Here is a 24660-nt window from a genome sequence, read left to right as displayed (position 1 = left end):
TTCTCCATCTCTCCCCTGCCTCTCCAGCCCTGCCTGCCTCTCCTGGCTTGGCACCAGCCGCTCTAGTCCTTTCGTTCTGCCACATCCTGGTATGCAGGGGTTAGAGATCTTTTTTTTTTTTTTTTAATGATGAAGCTCGGGCCCCACTCTGCACCAGCTAAATAAGAATCTGCGAATGGGGCTAAGTCAGGGTCTCCACACTTTAGCAATCTTGACATTTGGGGCTGGCTAATCCTTCGTTGGGGGCCCGTCCTGTGCGTCACAGGATGTTGAACAGCAGCTTGGCCTTACCCGGTAGATGCAAGTAGCACCCCTCCCCACCTGTGAAACCCAAAACGTCCGCAGATATGGTCAGATGTCCCCTGGGTGGCAGAATCCATCAGGTGCAAACTCCTGGGCTGACAGCTCCCCTGGGGGGAAATAATGTGCCTCCTGGAGCGAGAACAATGCCTAAGAGCTTTCCCATGTTCCTTTCCAGAATACTGTGCCTGCTTCCTTCCTGTCGCAACTGAAAAGGTTACCATTTTCACACAGGGCCAGCTGCCCTACCTACCTCTTTATTCTCCATTATCGCACACATTCCTTTAACCATAACAAACCTTTGTGGTCCTGTTCTCATAAGTCCACACTGGCTTGTCTCGGTGTTTATTGTCTGAGACCCTCCCTGAGGGCAGGGCGTGCACACACCTGCCCACCTGGCACCTGGCACAGGGCCTTGCCCAGAATCAAGGCATCGGGCCTAGTGAATGAGTGAGTGAGTGAGTGAAGGAATCTTAGTGGTCCTATAGTCCTACGCAGTCTCTGGCAGTTGAGGATGAAGTCCAGAGAGGCAAAGTTATGTGCCCAAGATCACATGATTGGTACTTGAAGGTGCCCTTTATTCAATGCGGTTTCACTGTTCCTTGGTTTTAGCAACATATGAGAATACCAGTACAGCCGTATACATAAAATAGGTGAAAACCCCGTACTTGTTCAGTACTTACTCCAGGACCGCCACGCTCAGCACTCTTCCGTGTGGCGTCCAGCCTCAGTCAGGGCCCTGGCCGGGAGCGGAGGGCCATGCAGACTACTGGCAGGAGCCTGTGAGGAAGGGACTGGCGGAGCCTGGGTGGGCAGGGCCAGAGAGACCGCGGCCACCTTGGAGCCCCTTCACGTTCAGCTCGGGGCCTGTCCTAGGCCTCCCAGGAGTCCATGATGATGTCTCGAGTTCTGAGAAGCCGCTAGAGCAACACTAAGCCTCATTGCAGGCCCGAAGGGACAAAGAGAGAGAGATTCCCAGAACCTGCCACTGAAGGAGGGGCCGCCTGACAGCCGGTGGTGGCCTCACGTGCAGGGAAGTATCCAGAGGGGCCAGAGAGATAAACCCCACCCTCAGGCTCCTACCCTTGCATCTGCTGCTGGGGCCTCCTCAGGGGCAGGTAAGCGCCACCCAGCCCTCGAGCATCCCTGTCTTTGTATTTGTGTTCCTTCTGCAGGCGACAAAACTGGTGCTTAAGAGAGGGGACCTGCCCAAAGCCACACAATCAGCTAATCAAGGCACACTCCTCACTGATGACAGATAATCCCCCAAATCCCAGCCGCTTTTCATTCTCATAAAGTCTGGTTGGTGGAGGGTGGGGAGCCCAGGCTCCCCCTATCTTGTGGCTCTGCCTCCCCTGGAACGGGGTGGGGGTGGAGAGGAGGACAGCTGTGTGCTGGAGACCGGTGTCCACTATCCTGTCCTGTGACCACACCCAGCCTGAAGGGAACCTGGCATTGTGGTCTTGCTGTGTGTCTAGGGAGGAAGGAAGGCGGGACGGTGAGCGCCTGGCCGGACTGCTACACGTAGCTCATCACTGAGAGTTTGCCTCCAGGAACGTCCACAGACCCGCGCTTAGCGGCACCCTTCTAGAATTACAGGTAGTTGCACTCCAAGATAATTTGCCAGTACCAGAGTTGGAGCTTTTTTTTTTTTCCTCCTGGACTTGTTTATATTCCTGAAAGCAGTTCCACACAGAGCAAATTAAATTCAGCAAACAAATTTGCTGAGTAACGAGGCAGGAGGTATAATGCGGCATCCTCCCAAATTGGCTGCCTGTTGGAACCCCTGGGGGATCTTCTAACAATTCCAAAATTCAGGCCATACCCAAGACCAATTAAGTCACAATCCCTGGGGCAGATTTTTGAAGCTCCCCAAGTGACTCGTGTGCAGACAAGTTTGGGGACACTGGTATAGTGGCTAAGAATACAGATTTTAGAGAGACTGCCTAGGGCTGAATCCAGACTTCAGTTTTTGTTAGCTGTGTGGCCTTGGGAAAATTGCTTAACCTCTCTGTGCTTCAGTTTTCTCTATAAACAGATAATAATATGGTTGTCATGAGGATTGTGTGAGTTAATACATGCGAAGTGCTTAGAATAGTGTCTTACATGTTGTAAGTATCACAGGAGCGTTCGATGTAGTTACTATTTCCTGAATCTTACTGTGTACCTTGTCCCAGGTGACAGCTGAAAGACGTCCCCTTGCTCTTGGGGAGCTCAGAACCCAGTGGGAAGACATCGATTAGACACAGCTAATCATTCCAGCCATTTGCCCCTTATTAAAATGGAAATCAGTATGTTTTGCTCCTGAGAAATCAAGGGATATTTCACAAAGCCGGGGCCGAAACTACTCAGAGCAGTTTTAGACTTGGAATTCCTGCTTGGGAAGACACTACCTGGTCCTCTCCCATGGCCATTCAGACCTCTTGCTTCCCCGGCATTAAACACAGATCTGGGAGAAGCCTTGGGATTGCTGGGGATGCCGGCTGCCTTTTTAGCCTGATGTGCAGGGTTGCCTGGTTACGGGGACATTTGACTTGGAGGGTACATCCCGGTTAGCATTTGGAAATAAAAGTCAGGGTGCTGGAGGCAAAGTCATTTGGGTTTGGGGACTGCTGAGAAAAGCAAACCCTACCACATCCTTACCGTAGGAATTTCTAGGCTATCCGCAGAAGGCGAACCATTCTTTTAAATTCAGATGCCACTGAGGAATAAGGGAAAACATGGCTGCTTGGTGCAAGGTATGCTTCTTCCAAAACCTGACGTGAGCATTTGTCCGCCCAGATGTGGCCCAATTATTTTTAGAGCGCAGGAGACCTCAGGGCTCTAACTCAAAATGCGCTTAACATCTGGTAAAAGTTAAGCACGATCCCTCCCGTTCCACCCTGCTGTTAAAATCAGTATCAACACCACAGCTCCTCGCTCAGAAATCCTCCCTTTCGTTTATGACGGACGGTCCCAAAGCCAAATAAACACCTCTCTTCTCCATTTCAGTTTAAACTGGAGTTTTACTTGTAAGATGTTCCCTTTCAGAACGTACTATTGTCTTCAAACCCCTTTTTAATTTTCTTACGGGGTTTCATTTTGAGAGCCGCTTTCTTAGCTTTTATGTCCTATTTGCTGGAGTTTTGCCACTCTCCAGCCCAAAGAGTGACCTTGAGTAAGTCACTGAACTTTGCAGTACCTCAGTTTCTCCACGATTTACTGTCCGATGGATCCTGACGAGGGGAAACACCGAGTCAATGATACACCCATTGAAGTGTGGGCGTCTGTTGCCCATTTTCCTCTTGTGGAAGTGGTACCTACTAACATACCCCCCAACAAAATGAATCATTAAAACAGTTTTTATTATTTTGAATCGATCTTTAAACAACCGTGTTCCAGAGAAATCACTGCCTTTTCCCATTTCTATATTCTGTTAAGCTTTGGAACCTGTGTGCTGTAACCCTTGTAAATAAGGGCTTTGGAAATAACGCGCAGAATCCTCTGTGGGGGAAAGAGCAATCCTCCTCGGAGGTCAGGAGGGGGCGCCCGCTCCCTTCCCGAGTGGAACTTGGGCTCAGCAATCGCCCCGCGCGGATCCCGCCCGCAGCCTCGCAACTGGGAGTGCGCGGAGTCTGACTTCCCCCAACCCCAGTACCTGGGAAGGTTTGGGGAAAATCCTAACCATCCCAGCCCTTTCACCAGGCTCGTCTGTGGCAGCGTCCTCTTCGTCGAGGGCACTGCCTAAATTAAAAATAAAAATGTCATGTAATGTCACAATCGATTTCCCCCTGCAAATACTCCCCTGGGCGGTAGCTCGGGCCAGGCCGTCTCTCAATGCCTGTGCAATTGCGCCTGGGGGAGGTGTCCCAACAGGCTGATAAGGGAATATTTGGGGCATGAGAAGATAAAAGTGTGCTTTGTAGTCAGATAAAGATCTTTGGTGGTCTTTCCCGCAGGGGTGTCTGAAGGTGAGCCTGAAACAAGCCTGTTTAAGCTTCTGTGCTGGATTCGTTCCTCTGCTGGAGATGCAGCCCCCAGCCCCCTAACCCTCCCACCCAGGGCTGGGAGAGGGGAGGCGGGGGGCATGGGCCTTGCGCACATTGGTAATCAAGATAGATAATAATTTAATGCTATGTTCTTAAAAAAAAAACCCACATGAATGCACAAGCATCCATGGTACACAAAATATCAGCATTTTTATTTTATTATTTTTTTTAAAGATTTATTTATTTATTTATTTGACAGAGATAGAGACAGCCAGCGAGAGAGGGAACACAAGCAGGGGGAGTGGGAGAGGAAGAAGCACTCATAGCAGAGGAGCCTGATGTGGGGCTCGATCCCATAACGCCGGGATCACGCCCTGAGCCGAAGGCAGACACTTAAACCGCTGTGCCACCCAGGCGCCCCTATTTTTATTTTATTTTTAAGATTTTACTGATTTATTTGAGAGAGAGAGAGCACAGCTGGGGGGAGGGGCAGAGGGCAAAGCAGAATCCCCGCTGAGCAGGGAGTCTGACTCGGGGCTTGATCCCAGAACCCCGAGATCATGACCTGAGCTGAAGACAGACACTGACTGAGCCACCCAGGGGCCCCCTTTTAAAATTTTTTAAATAGGTAATACCTTTACTTTTAAAAGTAAGCTCTATGCCCAATGCAGGGCTCGAACTCACGACCCTGAGATCAGGAGTTACATCCTCCACCAACTGAGCCACCCAGGTGCCCCAAAACATCAGCATTTTCAATAAAGATCTGACCCTGCACCTCCAAGCGCCTATCACCTCCCCCTTAGCCAGGTCGTGTTGGATCCTGTCTGGACTTTCAATGTTGATATCTGTACATTATGACTGAGTCTCATTCTTCCCTCCCTTTGCTTCCGCTTTCCCAACCTCACCTCTCTGCCCACCCCAAGGTCGACAATAGGATGATGGAGGGAAAATAACTTTGGGAGAAGGCACAGGCGTTGACTGGAGGAATTTATTGTTAAGCACCGGAGAATGATGCCAAAATCAATGGTGATGAGTTGCCATAAATGCTGTCAGTGTTTGGGCTGGAGGAGAGACGGGTGTAATGGAACCAGCAAACATTTACTCTGCGTGCCGTGCATGTCAGAGACAGTTCTGCACGATTCTGTGTTTGGCTCTTCAATCATTCCAACTCTCGTGTGTGCGGACCGCCCGCTCTGCTGCCCCTCTGAGTGTGCCCGCAAGCCTCCCTCTGTCCTGCTGTCCTGACACCATGGCTTCTCGCCTTCCCTTTGTTCAGTCCTTCAGGCCTGATGGCCCTCCACCTCCAAGAAGTCTCCCCAGACCACCAGCCTTTCCTTGCAGCCGTCGCTGGATAACTAGATCACATGAGCTAAAATGTGGTTCTCAGTTGGGGGTGGGGGGCGATCTTGCTCCCAGAGGACACTTGGTGATAGCTTGGGACATTCCAGTTGTCACCCTGGGGGAGGGCTTCTAGAATCTACTGGTAGAGGGGAGAGGTCTGAGGTGCTGCTGACCACCCCGCACTGCCCTACACAGGCCCCTCACCACAGAGAGCCATGTGGCCCCAAACGTCCACAGTGCCAAGAAACCCGGAATCAAAACTTGCTAAGGTTTTACTGCGGGCTTTGTGAAAAGTCTCTCAGGAATCAGGTGTGCATTTCCCCACTGGGTTTTCATGGTTTTGTCCAAGGAATGACAGATGTTTGGAATTTGAGTCCCTCGGAGTGAGGGTTGGGCAAGGTAATGGGAGCTGGGGTTTGAGGACACTGTTTTCCTGCCCGCGTCTGGAGCTAAGTGAGGCAGTCAGGAGTCAGCCGATGGGGGCCCCAATGTCACCTTCATGACTGAGGAGGGCTTGGCTGGGTGATGTCACTTCGATGTGCGGCATCAACAGGCTTCTTAATTCTGAACCCTAGAATCACGCCAGCCTACCCACAAGGCCCAGGCAGTGCAGGCCGTTTCCTCCACGGGGGCAGAGCCGTTAGCACTAAGTTCACCTCGGGGCTCAGAGGGGACCAGTCTGTGGACAGAGCGGGAATGGGGGAAGGCAGTGAGCTCTGTAGGCTCACTTCGTGTTTTGAAAGCAGTCCGTCAGGTCACTTTTCTTCCACAGAGAGGAGGAAGGAGTGGGCCACAGGCCGGGGTGTAGGGAGCTAGCCCTCCTCAGTGAAACCTGGTGGGTCAGTCGGGATGGGAGGGGTTCTGCTGAGTAACAAACATCCCCCAGCGCTCCATGGCTCAAACCACCAGGATGGAGTTCTCCCTCATGCTGTGTGTTTCTCGCAGGTGGGGAGGGGGCTCTGCCCTTCTAGTAACTCAGGGGTCCGGGTTGCTGGGCCTCCACATCTTAATGACACCACCTTCTCAACACAAGCCTTCGGGGTTTGCTACAGCAGAGGAAGAGAGAATTGCTTCTGTTTAGAAGCGAATCCAAGTCCCCTCGTGTTGGCCAGAGGAGGTGAGAAGGCCACTCTCAGCCTCCACAGCGCGAGGAAGTTCAATCCCTGTTTCCCAGAAGGACGGGAGGGGAAAGATGGGACAGCAGAAATGTCCCTTACAGGAAAGCAAGGACGAGGAATGGCCTGCCCTTCCTCTCACCCCGTCAGCACTGGGCAAAAGTACTTCCATTCGAAAGACAAGGTGTTTGGGGCACTTGAGTGACTCAGTCGCTTAAGCATCCGGCCCTTGGTTTCAGCTCAGGTTGTGAACTTAGGGTCATGAGATTGAGCCCCGGGTCCGGCTCTGTGCTTAGCACAGAGTTGGCTTGAGACCATCTCTCCCTCGCCCCCTGCCCCTCCCACCCTGCTCCCCCTCCCAAATAAATAAATCTTAAAAACATGAAAGACAAGGTGTTCTTAGGAAGCATTTTCTGGGGAGCCACAGTACAGGGGGAGAGGGCTAGACAGAGTAGGGGAGCTGGGGCCTCATCCAGACGTCACAGCAGTGTTGTCACCTCGTGTGACGGGGCAGAGCATTCTGGGTCTCAGGGCTTCCATCTGCGCACTGAGCAACCTGTGCGAGATGACCTCTTCTGCGCACTGTGAACCCTCCAAGGGGGCAGCGTCTCACTGTCCTCTGCACCCAGGCCTCGCACAACACCCGGCATGTACTAAACACGTAGCAGGTGCCGTCAAAGCAGCGGGCAATTCAGCTGCTCTGCTTCTTAGATTGGGGAGGTCAGATTCGGGGTGCTCCCCTGCCTGCCAGCATTACACCTACTCTGTCAGTGATGTTTAACTTATCTGAGGTGGGCTCTGTGCCCACTGCAAACCTCCTGCTCAGCGCCCGGAAGCAGAGCTGGCGGGCCATCCGCCGATGCGTGCAGGAACGCAGCCAAGACCAGCCGAAGAACCATCAGCAGAACCCAGCCCATGCGGTCGACTACAGAGCTGTGAGCTGAGGTGGTTCTAAATCTGTAAGTTGGGGGATGGCTTGTTACACAGCAACAGATAGGTGATATGACCCCAGGCCGTTATCCATATTCCATGTAGTCCCGTGGCGTGATTGTTCTAAAATGTGGCTCTGAGCTTGACAGTCCCCTGTTTAGAGTCTCTGTGGACTCTTGTGGCCTCTAGGGAAACCTGGCCTCTGAGCCTTGTGATAATTCTTCTAGCCCTTGATCTCACTGGATCACATCTTGGATGAGGCAAAGACTGCGTGGTTGACACCCTCATTGTCCTACTTAACCCAGGACCCAGCTCAAGATCACCTCCTCTGTTACTCCCTTGTTTCTAGAACTCCTTCCAGGCAGACTCTGTCACCCCGGGATTACACATCTCATATGGAGAAATCACTTCTTTTCCTATCGGCCCCCCTGCTTGCAGTGAGCTGCTCACGGGTGGGTGTGCCTTGGGAACAGGAAACCCATCGTTAGCCAGGTTCTACCATGGGACAGCTATGCCTATCAGAAAGTTCTTTCCTGGGGTGCCTGGGTAGCGCAGTCGTTAAACGTCTGCCTTCGGCTCAGGGCGTGATCCCGGCGTTCCGGGATTGAGTCCCACATCAGGCTCCTCCGCTGGGAGCCTGCTTCTTCCTCTCCCACTCCCCTGCTGTGTTCCCTCTCTCGCTGGCTGTCTCTCTGTCACATAAATAAATAAAAAATCTTAAAAAGAAAAAAAAGAAAGTTCTTTCCTCAAAGAAAGCTGGAATGTGTGTCTCAGGATTTTTTTCTCTTTGGTCCTGCTGGGGTCACACTAACTACATTTGTTCCCCTTTCTCTATAGGTCTCTGCTTCTTCAGGAAAGCCCTCTCAGGCTCTCACCATGTCATGAAGGTTATCATATTGAGTCTCTTTGCCAGTCTGATCCCTTCCTTCTGAATGAACCAAGAGCTGGAACACAATACTCTTCACGTACCTTGTCCAAAGCTAAGGTAAATGGGCTCTCACCTCCCACATTTTAGATGCTATACTCCTATTAATATAGCCCAAGAGCCAGCAGCTATTTCAGCAGCCACTGAGCTACCTGTCAAGGAAAACCCTGAAATATTTTCCCCTCATACTTGCTGAGCCCCAACTGACCCTTCTAATACCCTTCTGTCTCCTGTAGCTCCTGAAAAGTGGGCCTGTCTTCCTGCTCATTATCTAAAATCCAGTGCCAAGCACTGGGAGTCTGCCACCAGGAAGGCAACACAGATGGTGGCATCCCTGACCCTCAGGTCTGTTCTCTGACCTCACAGTCTGGTGGGCATCCTTGGGTCTGGACAGAGCCCTGCCCCAGGAGTCCAGCTCACTGGGTAACCTCAGGAAAATCTCTGCCTACATCTGGGCCTCAGCTTCCTTATCTGTAAAATGGAGAGGTTCAACTCTCCAAATTCAATATACATATATTTTAAACTTTTTATTGGATTCACAGAGAGATCCCTTGTACTCTTTACTCAGTTTCCTCTGTGATGACATCATGTATAAGTATAGTACAAAGTCACAACCAGGAATATTTTCAGATTCTAGCCAGATTGTGCTGGTTTGACATGCACTCATTTTAATTTAATTTAAAGCCTTTTCTAGGATGTAGGAGAAAACTTCCTGCTTGCTCCTCATCGAGCTCCTGACTCATCTCCGGAGGACAAGAACCTGCCTGTGTCCATTGCAACACCCAGGAGTCTCCCTGGGCTGGGATTCAAGAGTCCTTAGTGCTATTCAGTGCCCAGGGTGGATGGGGTGATGGCTACAGCGGGGGAGTGGGGAGGGCAGCTGCGGACTGACACAACAGGCCCACAGCTGGAACTGGGCTGGAGAATGGGGCCCTCCATGTCTCTCCTTGGCCCTTCTCAGACAGAAAGTGGGAGCCCACCTGGGTGCTGGAGTCGGGGATGCTGGGAGACCATGTGCTCACTAGTCCTTCCATGTCAGGTGTTAGCCCTGCAAGGTGAGGCTTGGGGCTGGACCTACATATGAAATCCTCCAGGTCAAGCACATCGCCCAGATCCATGCGAATTCAAATATTAATCTCTCCTGCAGCACTGATCCTTTTAACCAAGGCAGGAATTTCTCCCTCTGCAGATGAACACTTGACCTTGTCAGTAGAAGGGCAGTGGAGTCCTCGCTGTGAGCTGCCAGCTTCTCTCCCTAGGGCTGTGGGCCGGGCTTTGGTGAAGGTTACACCCGTTCCAGAAATCAGGGGTCTGGCTCATCGGAGACCATGCAGACAGCCTACTGCTGAACAGGCATGTGAGCAATGGTCTGATTTCTCAAGCCAGCACGCTCATCTCGATGGTGGGATTGTCTTTTGCAAACCCTAGAGAGTATTTTGTTTAAGCCACGCGACTTGAATGCAGGGGGCTGAGAAAGCAAGGAGGGCGGTTTGGGGTCCGTTCACTCAGAGCAGAGGACAGACTGGGTATTATCCTTCCTTTCCGACTCTCTGCCTCTGCCTCATATTCCTGTCCTAGCCGCTGTGTATAGGACCTTTGCTCCGGGGATTCTTGCCCCGGGGGCCCAGACATGGTGTCAGTGCTGGGAAGCAAACAAGCTGGAGGGGGGCCCTGGCATCAGGGGCACCTGCTGTCAGTGCCATAGAACTGGTGTCCTAGGGGAGCATCCAGGAGTCAGTGCCGGGGGGCCCTACTGTGCTCCCAGCACCCACAGCAGTGTCTGGCATGAGCTAGAGGCTCAGTAAACATCTGCCTAAGGAAAGAATACAGGCTCTGTGTTGTTAGATCTGCCAGTGCTCAAGGGAAGCTGAAATCGGGATTCTTAGGTGGAATGTAAATATTGGGCACCAACTCAAAAATAGTTTTTTAAACATCGTGCGATCTAAATTAAACACACGTGCCGTGGATCCTTGCTTGTTGACTTAAATCTCTGCCTTCCATGACACCTCCAGGGGCTGACGCACTGACCATAGGGTGGCCACCGCCGGTCCAGCCCCTGCTGGCCTCTTAGATCCCATCGGCAAGGCTCCGGGAGCTCTGACTTCCTTTCCCTTTCTCGAATGCATTCGGGTCTTTGCTGCTGCCCCAGGAGGACCCTGCAATCCCGGCCCTGCCCAGACACCGGCCTTGGCACCTGGCCCACGGGCTGTCTCCTTCCCACGCCCCTCCAGCACCTCCCTGCCTGCCCGCAGGGACCCTGTGGGCTGTCCGTCCCCTGCCTCTCCATTCCTTGACTACCTTGTCACCAATGACCTTCTCCTTCCCTCTATTCCAGCAGCCCGATGCCATAGCTACACAGGAGATGGAATGTTCCATGCAAACACTCTGTGGCCACAACCTCCTATTCTTCTGCTCTGTGGCCTAGGTACTCCCACTGGCCCTGCTCTGTAACTGTGTCCATGTCACTCTGTCTCCCTCACCTCCTAGTTTCATTCCTTCTCTAATTCAGCCAGTCTCCATAGTCAGATCAGTACCCCCAACATTCTTGAATGATGGCCATCTGCTGGCAAAACCCCAACATCGGAGATACCCAACTGTCTGCCTGTTTGGGACCTGATGAGTGTGGCTAGAGTAATTCACACAACAGAATAACGCCTTCTAGCGTCAGCCGGGCCCTCGATGCGTCCCTCCCTGCCCTTGACCATCTTGTCCTCATCAAGCCTCGAACCCCTCTGTGACTGCCTTGTACTTCACTTTCCTTCATCCTTCTCCCGCCGAGCCTATAAAACCCCGTCTCTGGGTGGAGCTTGTTTCTTCTATCTGGAACGCACCTTTTTCCTATTTGGTTCGCCCAATTGCTTGTTCTTTGGATTCACCTTATAGGTCATATCTCTTTCTCCGGGAAACCCCCCAGCCCCCCGCCCCCGCAGCTGCCCATCCTGGGTGCCGCTTCTCTGTGCTCAGAACACCTCCTCTCACGTGATGGGGGCAGTTACCCCTCTCTCTGACACTTTCTGAGCTTCTCAAAGGCAGACTTCTCCAGGCTCACCACTGGGTCCCTCGTAGCAAGAAGAATACTGAAGCACTAACAGTTTCATAAATACTCTTTCCTGCCTAGCACCCGTGCTCCACCTGCGAGCCCCGGTCATCCCTCTGCCAGGCCTCCCTCCCTCTCTCCACGCATCCAGAGTCTGCCCTTCCTAAAATTCTGCCCTTCCTAAAATTCAGCCCTTCAGAACGCCTCTCCTGACAGCCCTTTCCCCTCTGAATGCTCAGGGTACTGGACACGGGGCGTGCCGCTGCGATTTCCTGTTTTCTTTTTTTATATTCTAATTATTTATGCAAGTTCCTTGTGGGTGGGATTCCCTAGCTCAATCATCTCTGTATGCCTAGCAGTCAGCCTAGAACCTTTTGGATGGGCACGTGGCAACGTAGGCAGAGAGACCCTTACCAGAAGTTTCCTGTGGCTGCTGGAACAAATTAGCACAAACTTGGTGACTTAAAACAACATGATTTTATTGTCTTCTGTTTCTGGAAGTCCGTCTCAGTGGGCTCAAGTCCAAATGTCTGCAGGGCTGACTTCTTCTGGAGGCTTGAGGGGAGAATCCTGTCTCTGTATTTTTTCCAGCCCCCAGGGGGTGCCAGCAGGCCCTGGCTCGGGGCTTCTGGCATCACTCCAGCCTCCTGCTTCTGCTGTCACGTGGCCGCTTCTCTTTTATAAGGACCTTTGTGATGACACTGGGTCCACAGAGAATCCAGGATCATCTCCCCATCTCTCCTTAGCTTAATCATATCTGCAAAGTCCTCGTACCACAAAAACACCCAACAGTTTCCAGGGACGAGGTCCTGGCCGTCTCAGTGGGCTTATTCTCGGCCCACCACAGCCGTATCTATTATGTCCGAAATCACAGATGAGGAAGGCACGCCTCGTAACTCCCTGCTGTTTTAATTCTGCCAGAAGTGTTGGAGAACATCTGTCCGGTGGGGCAAGGACACTGGAGTAAGACTCCGAGGCGTGCATTGCTGGTAAAGTTCCCAGGCCTTAGTCCTGAAAAGCCGGCCCACGAACACGTAAATCACTGGATTCAGGCAGCTGTTGATGAAAGCAAAGAAGTTGGTGTATTGCAGGCCCAGGTCTATGAAATCCTCCCAGAAGCAGCCTCGGACAGCCCGCACCTGGTAGAGGAATTCCAGGAAGGCAAAGAAGTGGTAGGGGGTCCAGCACACCAGGAAGGCCACCACGAGCGTGAGGATGAGCGCCGTGGTCTTGCCTCCCGTGGGGCCCCCGCACCGCGTCCCCTGCACCTCCGCCTGCCCGCGCAGGGAGGCCAGGATGTGGCAGTTGAAGAAGACAATGGCAGCCAGCGGCCCCAGGAAGCCCAGCACGTTCAACTCCACCATCCTGGCCAGGGGCCAAGGCCCGGGTGGGTGCAGGAGCACGCAGGCATAGGAGTTGTTCAGCTCCGGGACGGCTTCGAGGGAGCGGAACAGGAATGTGGGGATGCTCAGGAGGCCGCCCACCAGCCAGATGAGCAGGCAGGTGGCCTGGGCCCGCCGACGCCGCCGACGCCTCCGGCTGGCCATGGGGTGCACCAGCACGCGGTAGCGGTCCTGGCTGATGGCCACCACCAGGAAGACGCTGATGAACAGGTTGGCCTTGATGACTCCATTGACCAGGCGGCAGAGGAGGCCCCCGAAGGGCCAGTGGAATTGGTTGGCGATGTTCTCCGCCCAGAAGGGCAAGCCCAAGACAAACACCAGATCGGAGGCGGCCAGGTTGGCCAGGTAGATTTCTGCCACGTTCAGACGCCGCCGGGGCAGGAGGAATACGGACAGCACGAAAAGGTTTCCCAGAAGGCCGCAGACGCAGATGACGATGATCCACGTGGGTAGCACTCGGTGCAGCAGGGCCCAGGCTTCGCGAGCACCGTCACAGGTCGTGGCATTGGGAGGTGACAGCTGGCTCTGGTTCAGTGACAGGAACTCCAGGAGGGTCCGGGACGCCATCCACAGGGGACCTGCATTGAACAGCACATGGCGTCACCTGGGAGGCCGCCAACTGCAACTCGAGGGCCGGATCCAGCCCGCCCCGCAGGTTTGGAAAATAAAGTTTTATTGGCACACGGCCACACCTGTTCATTTACATATTGTCCAAGGCTGCTTTTGTGTGGCAGCGACAAACGCTACGTGGCTTGCAAAACTGAAACTATTTGCCATCTGGTTCCCTTGAGGAAGGGTTTGCTGACCTCTGGTATAAAGGAAAGGACCAGGGCTTTCAAAACCAAGTCCAAACCCTGGCACAACCACTCGGTGTGGGCCACTTGGACCCACTGACTTTTGTTTTCCTTTTTGGAAGTCGGAGCTAATTGTATCCCTCTTGTGGGATTGTGGCGAGGACTGGGGATAGGATCTGTGGAGTGCTTGGTGTGGTTGCCTCGTCCAGAGGAAGGGCTCAGTGGAAGGGGCTGATTAGTCTTATTAACCACCCCACGATTGGGGCGCCTGGGGGGCTCAGTCATCATCTGCCTTCGGCTCAAGTCATGATCTTGGGGTCCTGGGATGGAGCCCTGCATCGGACTCCCTGCTCAGTGCGGAGTCTGCTTCTCTCCCTCTGCCCCTTCACCACCCCCACTTGTGCTCTCTCTCTCTCTCTCTATCTCTTGCACGGGCACAAACAAATAAATAAAAATCTTAAAAAAAAAAACGAACCACATTATTATTGTTAACAGTTTTGGCAAACATTTAACGAGCACCCACTTTGTGCCAGCACTATGCCAGGTGCCAGAGATACAGAACAGGACCCAGCCCCCAACCTGCAGGTGCTCACTGCCTAAAGGGGTTGCAGACGTGGAGACAGTGGTCAACGACCTAAGAAAGAATCAAGAAGGGCTAGGAAGAGGTACAGCCCGTGGGGATGCCCATCCATTGGAGCCGAGACCAGCATGGTGGAAAGGGTGGGGGCAATGGTGGGAAGTTTCCAGAACGAGGAAGTTCTCAAGCTGGGCTTGAAAAATGCAAGTAGTAAAAGAATTAGCAGCTCACACTGATGAAATGTTCTCTGTCTCCAGACACCATTCTAAGATTTTCACATTTAAATATTTTTTCATTTAATTTTCTCAACCGCTCTGTGAGGGTATGGGCTTTGTCCTCTCCATTCGGCTGCTCAGAAAAAGGAGCGCCGAGGGACCCATCACTCCTCTACAGCCACACAGATGGGGACCGTCTGATTCCAGAGCCCGGGCCTCTTGTCTACTTGATCCTGCTGCGCGTTTTGTCCCCACTTGGTAGATGAGGAAGCCAGGCTCAGACGTTAACAACCTGTCCTGGGTGACCTCAGTCCACGCTAACCCCTAGCCACACAGCTGGCCTGCCTCCCGCGTGCCCACGATGAGTTTCAGGGTGGGAAGGAAGCAGACCGTGCCTCCCAACCCTCTGGAACTCCACGGAAAGAAGGGACCACATCCTGTGCTCGTGGGTTTGTGGGTACCTGCCAGCAAAGCTGGCCACAGCCGGCTCAGGGGACGCACGTGGTCCCATGCCCACAGCGAGCAGCAGTCTGCACTGTGGGATTTCTGGGGCTTCACACCTAAAACTCTTACCCCCCTGGATGAGTTAATATATGCAAAGTGCTTAAAATGGTTCCTGGCTTTTCATAAGCACTCTATAAATGTTCACTCTTATTATCATTACTGTTATTACTTAGTGATGCTTGAGAGTCCTTCAACTGGGCACGGCCTCCTGGTATCTAACAGAAGATACTGTGTAAGAGAGAACCAAGAAGAGTCTATTTGGCTGTGTGACCTTGGGCAATCACTTCATGTCTCTGAGCCCGACTTTCCTTATCTGAGGACACGATGACCGTCAAGTTTTTATTCTGTTGGTAACTCACACACTGTGCCATTCACACCGAGGATAATTCACCAGTTCCTCCATGCATTTATCTACTGAACTAGTATTAATTGAGCACCTACTGTATACCTGGCGCTGTCCTAGGTATTTGGGACAGAGCAGTGAATCAAACTGGCAAAACCCCCATGCCCTCAGGGGGCTTCTAGCCTAGTGGGAGGAGAGAGCCCACAACAATTAACTTAGTGAGTAAATGTGTTAGGTGGGGAGGGGTACCAGTGGGCATGGTAAAGTTGCCATCAACCAAAATGGAGGTTGCAGACTAAAGGTGGGGCAGGATTGTTTGAGTGTGGGGGGATCAGTTCACTCTCGGACATGTCAAGATCAAGATGTCCATTGGACACCAAGTGCGGATTTCCAGGGGGCACCTAGATATTCAAGTCTGGTATTCAGTGACAAGATCTGATATAGTGACACGTAAATGGGAACTGTGATTACCTAGATGGTGTTCAAAGCCACAAGACTGGATGAAATCACCAAGGGAGAGTGTGTAGACAGAGAAGAGAACAAGGGGCTTGGCCCCCAGGCGGCAGGGGAGTGGGAAGCACGGGGAATTATGGGTTGGGTGGCTGTGGGGTATCTGTGGCATGTAGGAGCTCTGACCCCTAGTGTACGAAGACTCAGTATACTCTTGTGTTGTCAACTCTTGCAGGGCATAAATCCACAACTAAATATATATTTGGTTATTTGGAAATACTCTTTTTTTAAAAAAATTCTTTTTAAAGTAGGCTCCACGCCCAATGTGGAGCTCATACTCACTACCTTGAGATTGAGAGTTGCATGCCCTACCGACTGAGCCAGCCAGGCGCCCCTGGAAATCCTTTTAAATTCTGCAATGTGCCCTTTCTGGCAGTGATGAGCTAAAAATTGAAAGCAATGAAAATTTAAGTAGTGAGCTTCTGTTTCTCAAGGAAGTTGGTGACGAAATGTGCAAGTTGCACAGAACGTTTGCTGGTGTTTACAGCACTGTGCGGGCTGGAGCGATTTCACTGACCACAAGAATAACTAAGACACAAAAGCTGCCCCTTGAAAAGTTAGTACTTTTAAAAGATCTGCCATAAGACGCTGATCTCACCCAAATGGCAGCAGAAGGGCACTGCTCTAGGTCGCTCTGGAAGCATGGCTTTTCAACCTAGACCAAGCAGCTGTTCTGAAAATTAATTCAGCTGATTTTTGGTTCCAGGTTTTCTCCTGCACAGACAACAGTGGAGGTGGTGGCTGATTAGGGGGCAGCCTCGTAAGAACGCCACACACGGAGTTCTCGGTGCCGGTTTGATATTGTTATCTTCAAATTCTTCCACTAAGAAAAATCCGTCCTTGCCGATCACGATCCAGTGCACTGACTCAAAGCCAAGCTTCTGGACGTTCTGTCTGGCTGAACCGAACAACGCACTTCTGGGGAATGCTTTTCTAAATTCAGTTTCAGTTGTTTACATTGGAAATAGAGTTATATTTTTGTGACGGTAACACAGAGAGAGATTTTGCTGGGGCACGGTGTCATGGTAACAGTTACGTTCTGACTAAATAAGAGACCAATGAAACAGAAATGTACTTTGAACAGGTCACAGTGCACACACAATTTATAATTGCATGCAAATAAGTTTCAATATTCTACCAATTGAAACGGAGAGGATAGTTGACAACATTCAGAAAATTTAAAGACATACGCAGTTATCGAACCACAAGCTTATTGTAGTGAATTTGATGGTGAATTAAAAAAAAATGCAAACCTTCAGCACGTATTTCTCCCACCATCACTCAATTTTATAAACCCTTGAGCCTAAATGCCTGAAAGTGTTACTAGCCTGTTTGTTAGAGGAGAGCTCTAATTTTTTTTGAATTTTGTTCCAAATCAACGGGAAATCTTTAATCAATGTGTTCAAAGAACAGAGCGCCAAAATGTCTGCTTTGGCATGTCTAGAAGATTGTAATGATAGAAAACAAAGCTATTACGCAGAAAATAAAGGAAATACGTTGCAAAAGGGATTAAATGATTAAATTTGATGATTTAATAATTACATGATTAAATTTGATGATTTAATGATTACATGATTAAATGATTACATGAGAATGAGAGCTCAGTGGCACACAAGATTTAATTTTAAAATTCCATAGTGAGCTTTGGAATACCTCAGTTTGTGGGAAGAATCTTTTGAATTGGATACATTCATATTCTGTACAGAAATGAGATGAAATTGAGAAAACCTACCATGCACAACATCTAAGCTCAACAGCATTCAAAAATTTAACTACAGCTTATTTGTCGAGTTGCATCTGATAGAAATATTTGTTGAAGAAAGCCACTTTGAACTAAGGCCTAGAGGCACCCCCTGTGAAAATATCTGGGCTAAAATAGTTACATCATTTTATATGCCAGGAGTCGGACTTAAGAGTAGCCCCCACTTGCCAGAACTTGCTCAGAGCCTATCAGGCACCTGAGTACCTGCCTAGCCACGTTTTCTTAAATAAATACGTTCTGGTCTAAGAGAAGGGTCAGTTGAAGGTGCTAATTTAAATGTATTAACTGTAAAATTTGAAGGCAACGATTTCAGCAATTATATGGAACAATTAAAAATAGTAAGACCAGGCAGAAAGAAAAATTCGTTCTCCAGGAAAATGCCCAGTACCTACCCGAGTCAGGCACAGAGTGGATATGTACCAAAACCGGTTTATTTTGCTTATGTTCTTTTTCAATGTTCAGCTCAGTAACATAAAAACTTCCATTTTGCCTTAATGTATGTGGGTGTCTATGTGTACTTAAAAGACATAACTATTTTTGAAAACAATTTTTTAACTAGAACTACTTTATAACTCCATCGCTATAATATGGCCAGTCTGTTGGGGGGGTGCGTATAGAGAAAGAGTTAAATACATCATTTTTTGGAAAGTAGCTTTGGACAAAAACTGCTTTAAAACTTCACCGCTATAATATGGCCAATTGGTTGTTTAAAGCCACTCTGTTTGTGGGGCTTCATTTCGGCAGCTGCAGGAAGCCAGTATACCCAGCAAACCTGATTTCTCAGATGCCCGGGGCCCCCCAGCACCCCATTGTACCCCATACACATCTGTGGAGCTGCGTCCTGAGACTGTCATGGGACCTCATGCCATACCTTCCTGTGCCCTTCTCTGCACGTGGTGACCAAGTTCTACCCACCCAGGAAAACCCACACGACAGCTTGGTCTCGGCCCCAGTCCTCCCTGACACTAGAGCTGGAGGGCGACCCGGATGCCCAGGTCTGAGCCTTCAGTATCAGCCACACCTGTCATCTGCAGGGGGTCCGAGACTCCGCTGGGCTCTCAGGAACTTGATCCTGACAACATGGCTGCATGAGCGGTCTTAGAGTTGTGCCCATGGTACAGATGAACAAACTGAGGCAAAGATACGACACCGGGGCCTTTGAAGATGGAGGAAGGGGCTGTGAGCCAGGGGACACAGGCAGCCTCTCGAAGGTGGAGAAAGCAAGGAACGGATTCTACCCTGGAGCCTCCAGAAGGAACACAGCCCTGCCAACACCTTGACTTTGGCCCAGGGTGACCATGTTGAACATCTGACTTTCAGAACTATACGACCGTAAATTTGTGTCGTTTTACCACTGCGTTTGTGCTAATTTATCACAGCAGCCATAGGAAACTCATCCAGGGGGCAAGGCTTCACCCTACAGAGGAGATCAGGGACTGCTTCCCAAGCCACGCGCAGAGACCTCTGACTTCAGCTCGAATCTGATTGGTGCCGCGCACATTGCCCTCCATCCCACAACCTGTGTCCACTCAAGCTGGGTTTATTAGTTGTTTTTTTTTTTTAAGATTTTATTTATTTATTCGACAGAGATAGAGACAGCCAGCGAGAGAGGGAGCACAAGCAGGGGGAGTGGGAGAGGAAGAAGCAGGCTCATAGCGGAGGAGCCTGATGCAGGGCTCAACCCCATAACGCCGGGATCACGCCCTGAGCTGAAGGCAGACGCTTAACCGCTGTGCCACCCAGGCTCCCCAGAGTTGTTTTTTTTTTTTTTTAAGACTTATTTATTTATTTGAGAAAGAGCACGAGCAGGAGGGGCAGAGGGAAAAGGAAAGAGAATCTCAAGCAGACCCCGCACTGAGCAGGGAGCCTGACATGGAGTTCTGTCCCAGGACCCTGAGATCATGACCTGAGCTGAAACCAAGAGTTGAAGGCTCAACCGTCTGTGGACCCAGGTGCCCCAAGCTGGGTTTATTTTTAAAGGGTTTGTCTTTACCACCTGCTGTCTGCGTTTATGTCAATTTGGACAGAAAGGAGAGACCTTCCTTCACCAGTTCTTAGCTGTAGCTCTGAAATTTGCCTGGCACATAGTAGGTGCTCAATAAACTGCACTATCAATATTTTTAGGAATACTCAATCTTATTTATTAAAAACTTAGAGGTGATGTTGGGCAGGTCTACTAGAGAAGACGAGTCTGTAATTTCTATGTGCTATTTTCTGAGTTCTGTGCATTCTAACATTGGCATTACTACTCGGGAGACCACTGTCTTCCCACAAGGAGGGCTTCTTGGATTTCACTCCAACAGTGAGGTGGTGATAAGGGCATTTGAAAAACAGACACAGAAATGAAAGAATCTCAACTCAGTCAAGTAATAAGATGCTATTGTCAAGCCACAAATAACCCAGCCTTCTGAAATCTGGTAAGCCGGCCTGGGGAGATCAGTCTGATTTTTATCAATCAGAATTTGTGGATGGAAACTGGTCAGAGTCCACACGGAACCCACTGGAGGCTGTCTCCAGGCTCTACATGTTTCCTGTGGGCTTGATATGAAGAAAGAGCTTCTGGAAACTTCACAGACTAGTCCAGATGCTCTCCTCCTTTTCTTCTGGAAAAGCAACTCCACCCCAAAGCAGGCATGGAATACAGTCTCTTAAATGGATTTAGAATTATGATTAAAAAAAAATACACTTAAAGAAAACCGAAAATTCTGCCAACATTTAATTGTAAAGGGAAGCTTTTTTTGTTTGTTTTTTCTGAAAGATGTGGATCTCCTCTTACGCCTCACTCTCACAAGAGAAAAAAAAAAAAAAGGTGGTCATTTACTTACCCAGGAAAGGAAAGAGCCCAGAACTTCAGCCGGCTTTTCTGACGGCAAGAGCAGCCTTCGGAGGTGAGCTCTGCACTGGGAAGCCCCGTGGAAATGCTAAGGCCTTGGATTACACCACCTCGTCCCAGTGAGGTCACTGGAGGGATTGCCGAAAAAGATGAGTCTTCAGTGAAAGAAGCAAGCTGGGGTTTAAAAGGAAAACTGCTCTATATCTCGGGGCTGGCGAACGATTATTCAGCTCCAACCCCCCTCCTTACGTTGCTGACATCTGGGAAGGCCCGTGACTGCCCAGGAGCGGTATGTTGGCCAACATGCACTTAAAATGCACCCCCGTGAGCCTCAGTGGACATTGAGTGGTGACAGCCCCATCTACCACGGGGTCCTGCATGCCTGAGGTTTTACAGCAGTTTTCCTTAAATGCCTCCTTCCGAATTTCGGCCCTCGAGGATCCATGGCCAAAAATCCATTCATGTGGACCCCACTACACATACAGTGAGCTAGGAAAAATTTGACTCATGCGGTGTCCAGAGTTGAGTAAGATCAGATGCACTTCTCCTAATCCTCTCTGGCAGCTGCGGAGCCCATTTTTCAATGTTCATCTGCATATATCAAGCTGAACTACTCAAGACCTTGTGTTCAGACAGTAAGACATTTCTCGCTTGCTTTGACAGCCTCAAGATCCTTTCACTGAAATGCTCCTTATGCTCCCGCTTAGAAAATGAAGATGTTTCAAACTCCCTCCCGAAATGCAGGAGAACACATCCACACCAGGACTTGAATTCTGGCTTCTGGAAAGGTGATCCCCAAGTCTCAGGGCCCCAGCCCTCCCCACACCTTCGTCCTCCCTCTTGGGTGTCCCATGTCCCCCCCGGATGTTACCTTGAACCCAACATGTCTGGAGCAGAAAAATGTCCCCTTGGTCCTCAGAATCTGGTCGTCTCTGTTTCCTTTTCCTGCACTGACACCTCAGTGGGGACAACCTGCCCTTTAGAATTTTCTAGCAATTTTCTCCTGTAGCTAGATGTATTAAAATTGTGGAAGCAGCAAATGAAGAAGGAGAAGGAGAAGGAAGGAGAAGGAGAAGGAAGGAGAAGGAGAAGGAAAGAGAAGGAAGGAGAAGGAGAAGGAAAGAGAAGGAAAGAGAAGGAGAAGGAAAGAGAAGGAAGGAGAAGGAGAAGGAAGGAGAAGGAAGGAGAAGGAGAAGGAAGAAGAAGGAGAAAAGGAGACTCCAAGACTCAGTAGCCCATGAGTATTTTAGGGAGGAAACTGGAATTTGTCTTTGGGAAGGCCCCTTCCCATCAGGGGAGACCTGGGATTTTTTTTTTTTTTTTTTTTTTTTTTTTAGTAACACAGATGTTAGGTGAGTGTCGGCCACCGTTTGGGGGAGATTTTCATCAGAGGGTCCTTCCTGATTAGTAATGAAGATTGGGGTCTCACCAGAGCAAACCCTTTCCAGAAAGCAGCTGCCTTTTCTCCCTTCCATATGTGTTTAGACTGGACTATTTCTCATGAGTATCTGTTCTTATGGGATGTCTTCCTGCCCAGGCCCTGAGACCAGTTCTGGGGGAGATGCGGTCTGCAGGTCTGATCCTAGCCCCGCTCACATGGGGTGGGGAATGGCCAGTGAGGACAGGGGGCCTGTGAATGGCAGGGCCCTCTGGCCCGCTTGCCGCGGGATGGCCAAGGGAGCTGGGCTTCGGGAGATGACTCCATGGTGGCCTTGCCAAAGCCTTGGGGCCCCACCCCGGGGGCGGGATGGAATGTTCTTTTAAGAAAATGGGTGTTTCCACTGTTGCTCACTCAGGGTGGAAAATGGGAAGTGGGCCTTGGTCCCACAGGGGAGAGAGTCTCCCTATACTTCTGGGGCTGTGGGGAGAGGGGGCCTGAATTCTGAGGGTTTGAGGACAATGTGAGGGAACCTCAAGCCTGTGGGAAGAGGGGCTCGATTTCCCAAGGCTGTGGGCAGGATGAGGGAACCCCACATCTAGGAAGGGGTACGGGCCCCTATAATGTGGAGGTGGGGGGAGGCTGGGAGTGGGATGAGGGTCCTCTGGGTCCTGGGGCATGTGGGGGGCATGTGCAGGGAGAGTAGGACAGCAAAGAGGCACGAAGAGGTGGCTGGCAGATTACCCAGGACTGCCATCTAGAAACAGAGGACAGCTTGTCTGGCTCGGCAGGACAGGTCCGCCTTCCCTGGGATGGTCCCTGAGGCGGATGCCGGGGACTCTGGGCAGCTGTGTCTCCTGAGCTGTGGGTAGGCTTAGGCTATGCTCCACGCATATTCAGGGAAGGTGGGCTGGGGTTTGAGGGACCCGGGGACTCACGGGTCACAGTCCCCACCGTGACAAACACAGTTCTCCAATCGCTAAACCCCAGACCCATCCTATCTCGTCTCCTAGTCCCATCCAGCAGCTTCTGCGAGGATACATCGTTGGGAACATCTAGAACCCGTGCAAGTTCTAGAACCCGAGCATCTTTGGGGTTCTTGCTCAGTCCCCGCAATTACATGTGTGGTCCCTGCTATTAACTTTACTTGTAGCCGCAGGAAAGAAACCAAAGCTGGGCACCTTCTGGCGCGAACTGAAGGCCCCCAGTCCTCTTTGCCCTCTGTCCAAGCCTTCCTTCCTGTCATTGGTGTTAGACACTCATGCAGCAGACACATCTATGACACAGAACTCCCAACAAACCACCTTGCTTTCGGATTCTTGTCCTTCCATTGATGCTTGTGCTAGATTAATATTCCGGAGCCCCGGGATTTTGTCATTTCGCAGGACCACGCCCCAGCCCCTGGGAATTCACAGACTCCTCCACGGTCCTGCTGTAATACCCAGAGCCACCGCCCACCCGGGGTCTTCTGTTGCGGCCGAGGGGTGACTCGCGGGCTCCTAGCGCATCTGGACTTGTCTTCACGTGGGCATCTGCTGGCCATGGCCTCCCCTCTCTGTCTGCCTTGTGCCCCTCCATCATTCAAGACCCGTTATAACCCTTTGCTCCTGGATGAGCGCAGGTCTCGGTGTTCATCCTCGCCTTCTGCAAAGACGAAGGGAGCATCTGCCTGCCGGGTGCCCGGTGAGTGCCGGGTGTCAGGGGGCAGACAGAAGAAGTCTTGGTGTCCCCCCGGGACTGCTCATGTGCCAGTGGGCCTGGCAGGTGGTCAAGCCCGAGTTCGCAGCCAAGTGGGCAAACCCCACTTACAAGAGCACACAGTGGGCTGCATGGAGTGGGCTGGAATGGAGGCGGCCAGACTAAGGAGTCAAGGTGGAAGGGGGTAAAAATAAAATCTTAAGGTTTGTAGGTTTCACAAAGCGCAAACCCCTGGAAATCAAAAGGGTGACAATTGCCGGCTTGAGTGTGTCCCAGGCAGCTCTAAGCACTGCCCTGGCCTAAGCTGATGGGCATTTTAAAGTGAAGGGCTCTGGGCACTGGCCACTCGGCAGAAAAAGCTCTGCTGGGCCAGGGGTTCCAAAGACCAGGAAGGTTTAAAAATGGCCACATAAAACTCTGTCTCTGTGTCATTTTTGCTTTGGGAGATGCTTTCTCACCTGGACAGGAGGGCTGGGCAGACCCTCATTGGAGGGGAGTTGGGAGAAGCCCGTGAGCTAACAGCTGGGGCCTGGAGCACACTGGTGCTCTGGAAGCCTCTCCAGGAACAACACTCGGAAAGGACATGTGACCGGGGATGCTCAGCCACATTCTGCTATGTTCGAGAGCCTAAGTCTGACGGTGTCGTGTCTCTGCTGGAAACCCTGACTGCTCCCGTCTCAGGCACAGGAGCGCACCAAGACTGCCTTTTCTGAGTGCCCTTGTCATGGTCCCCACCTGCTCCTCCATCGGCTCTCCTGGCTCTCTTGCTTTGTTTCGAACACGCCACATCCTCTCCCTCCTTGGGGCCTTTGCACTGGCCATTCCCTGTGCCTGGAGCACACCTCTCACGCCTCAGGTCCTTCTGGTCCTCACAAATCCTCCCTTATCGGAGAGCCCTTCCCTGAAATAACCTCTCCTCCCCTCGCCCGGCTTCACTGTTTACCATAATCGATGTCATCACCTGGACACGTGGTTTAGTTTTTACTTCCTGTCTCTCCCACTACAGCGTAAGCGCCATCTGGCAAGG

General features: G+C 51.1%; 1 protein-coding gene across 1 annotated transcript in view; it reads right to left on the bottom strand.

The window, feature by feature from the left end:
* Positions 1–12110: 12110 nt before the first annotated feature.
* Positions 12111–24660, bottom strand: part of BDKRB1 (bradykinin receptor B1) — a 28810-nt gene continuing 16260 nt past the window's right edge. The window contains exons 3-4 of the mRNA XM_019792977.2: positions 20550–20685; positions 12111–13597 (exon numbers count right to left, since the gene is read on the bottom strand). Of these exons, the coding sequence (XP_019648536.1) occupies positions 12525–13586 (1062 nt within the window). The 5' untranslated portion in view covers positions 13587–13597; positions 20550–20685 and the 3' untranslated portion in view covers positions 12111–12524. The remainder of the gene's footprint in view (positions 13598–20549; positions 20686–24660) is intronic.

Source organism: Ailuropoda melanoleuca, chromosome 14 (genome assembly GCF_002007445.2).
Source record: "Ailuropoda melanoleuca isolate Jingjing chromosome 14, ASM200744v2, whole genome shotgun sequence".
NCBI classification, from domain to species: domain Eukaryota; kingdom Metazoa; phylum Chordata; class Mammalia; order Carnivora; family Ursidae; genus Ailuropoda; species Ailuropoda melanoleuca.
Note: the sequence above shows the minus strand (reverse complement) of the source record. Positions and strands in the feature narration are given on the sequence as shown.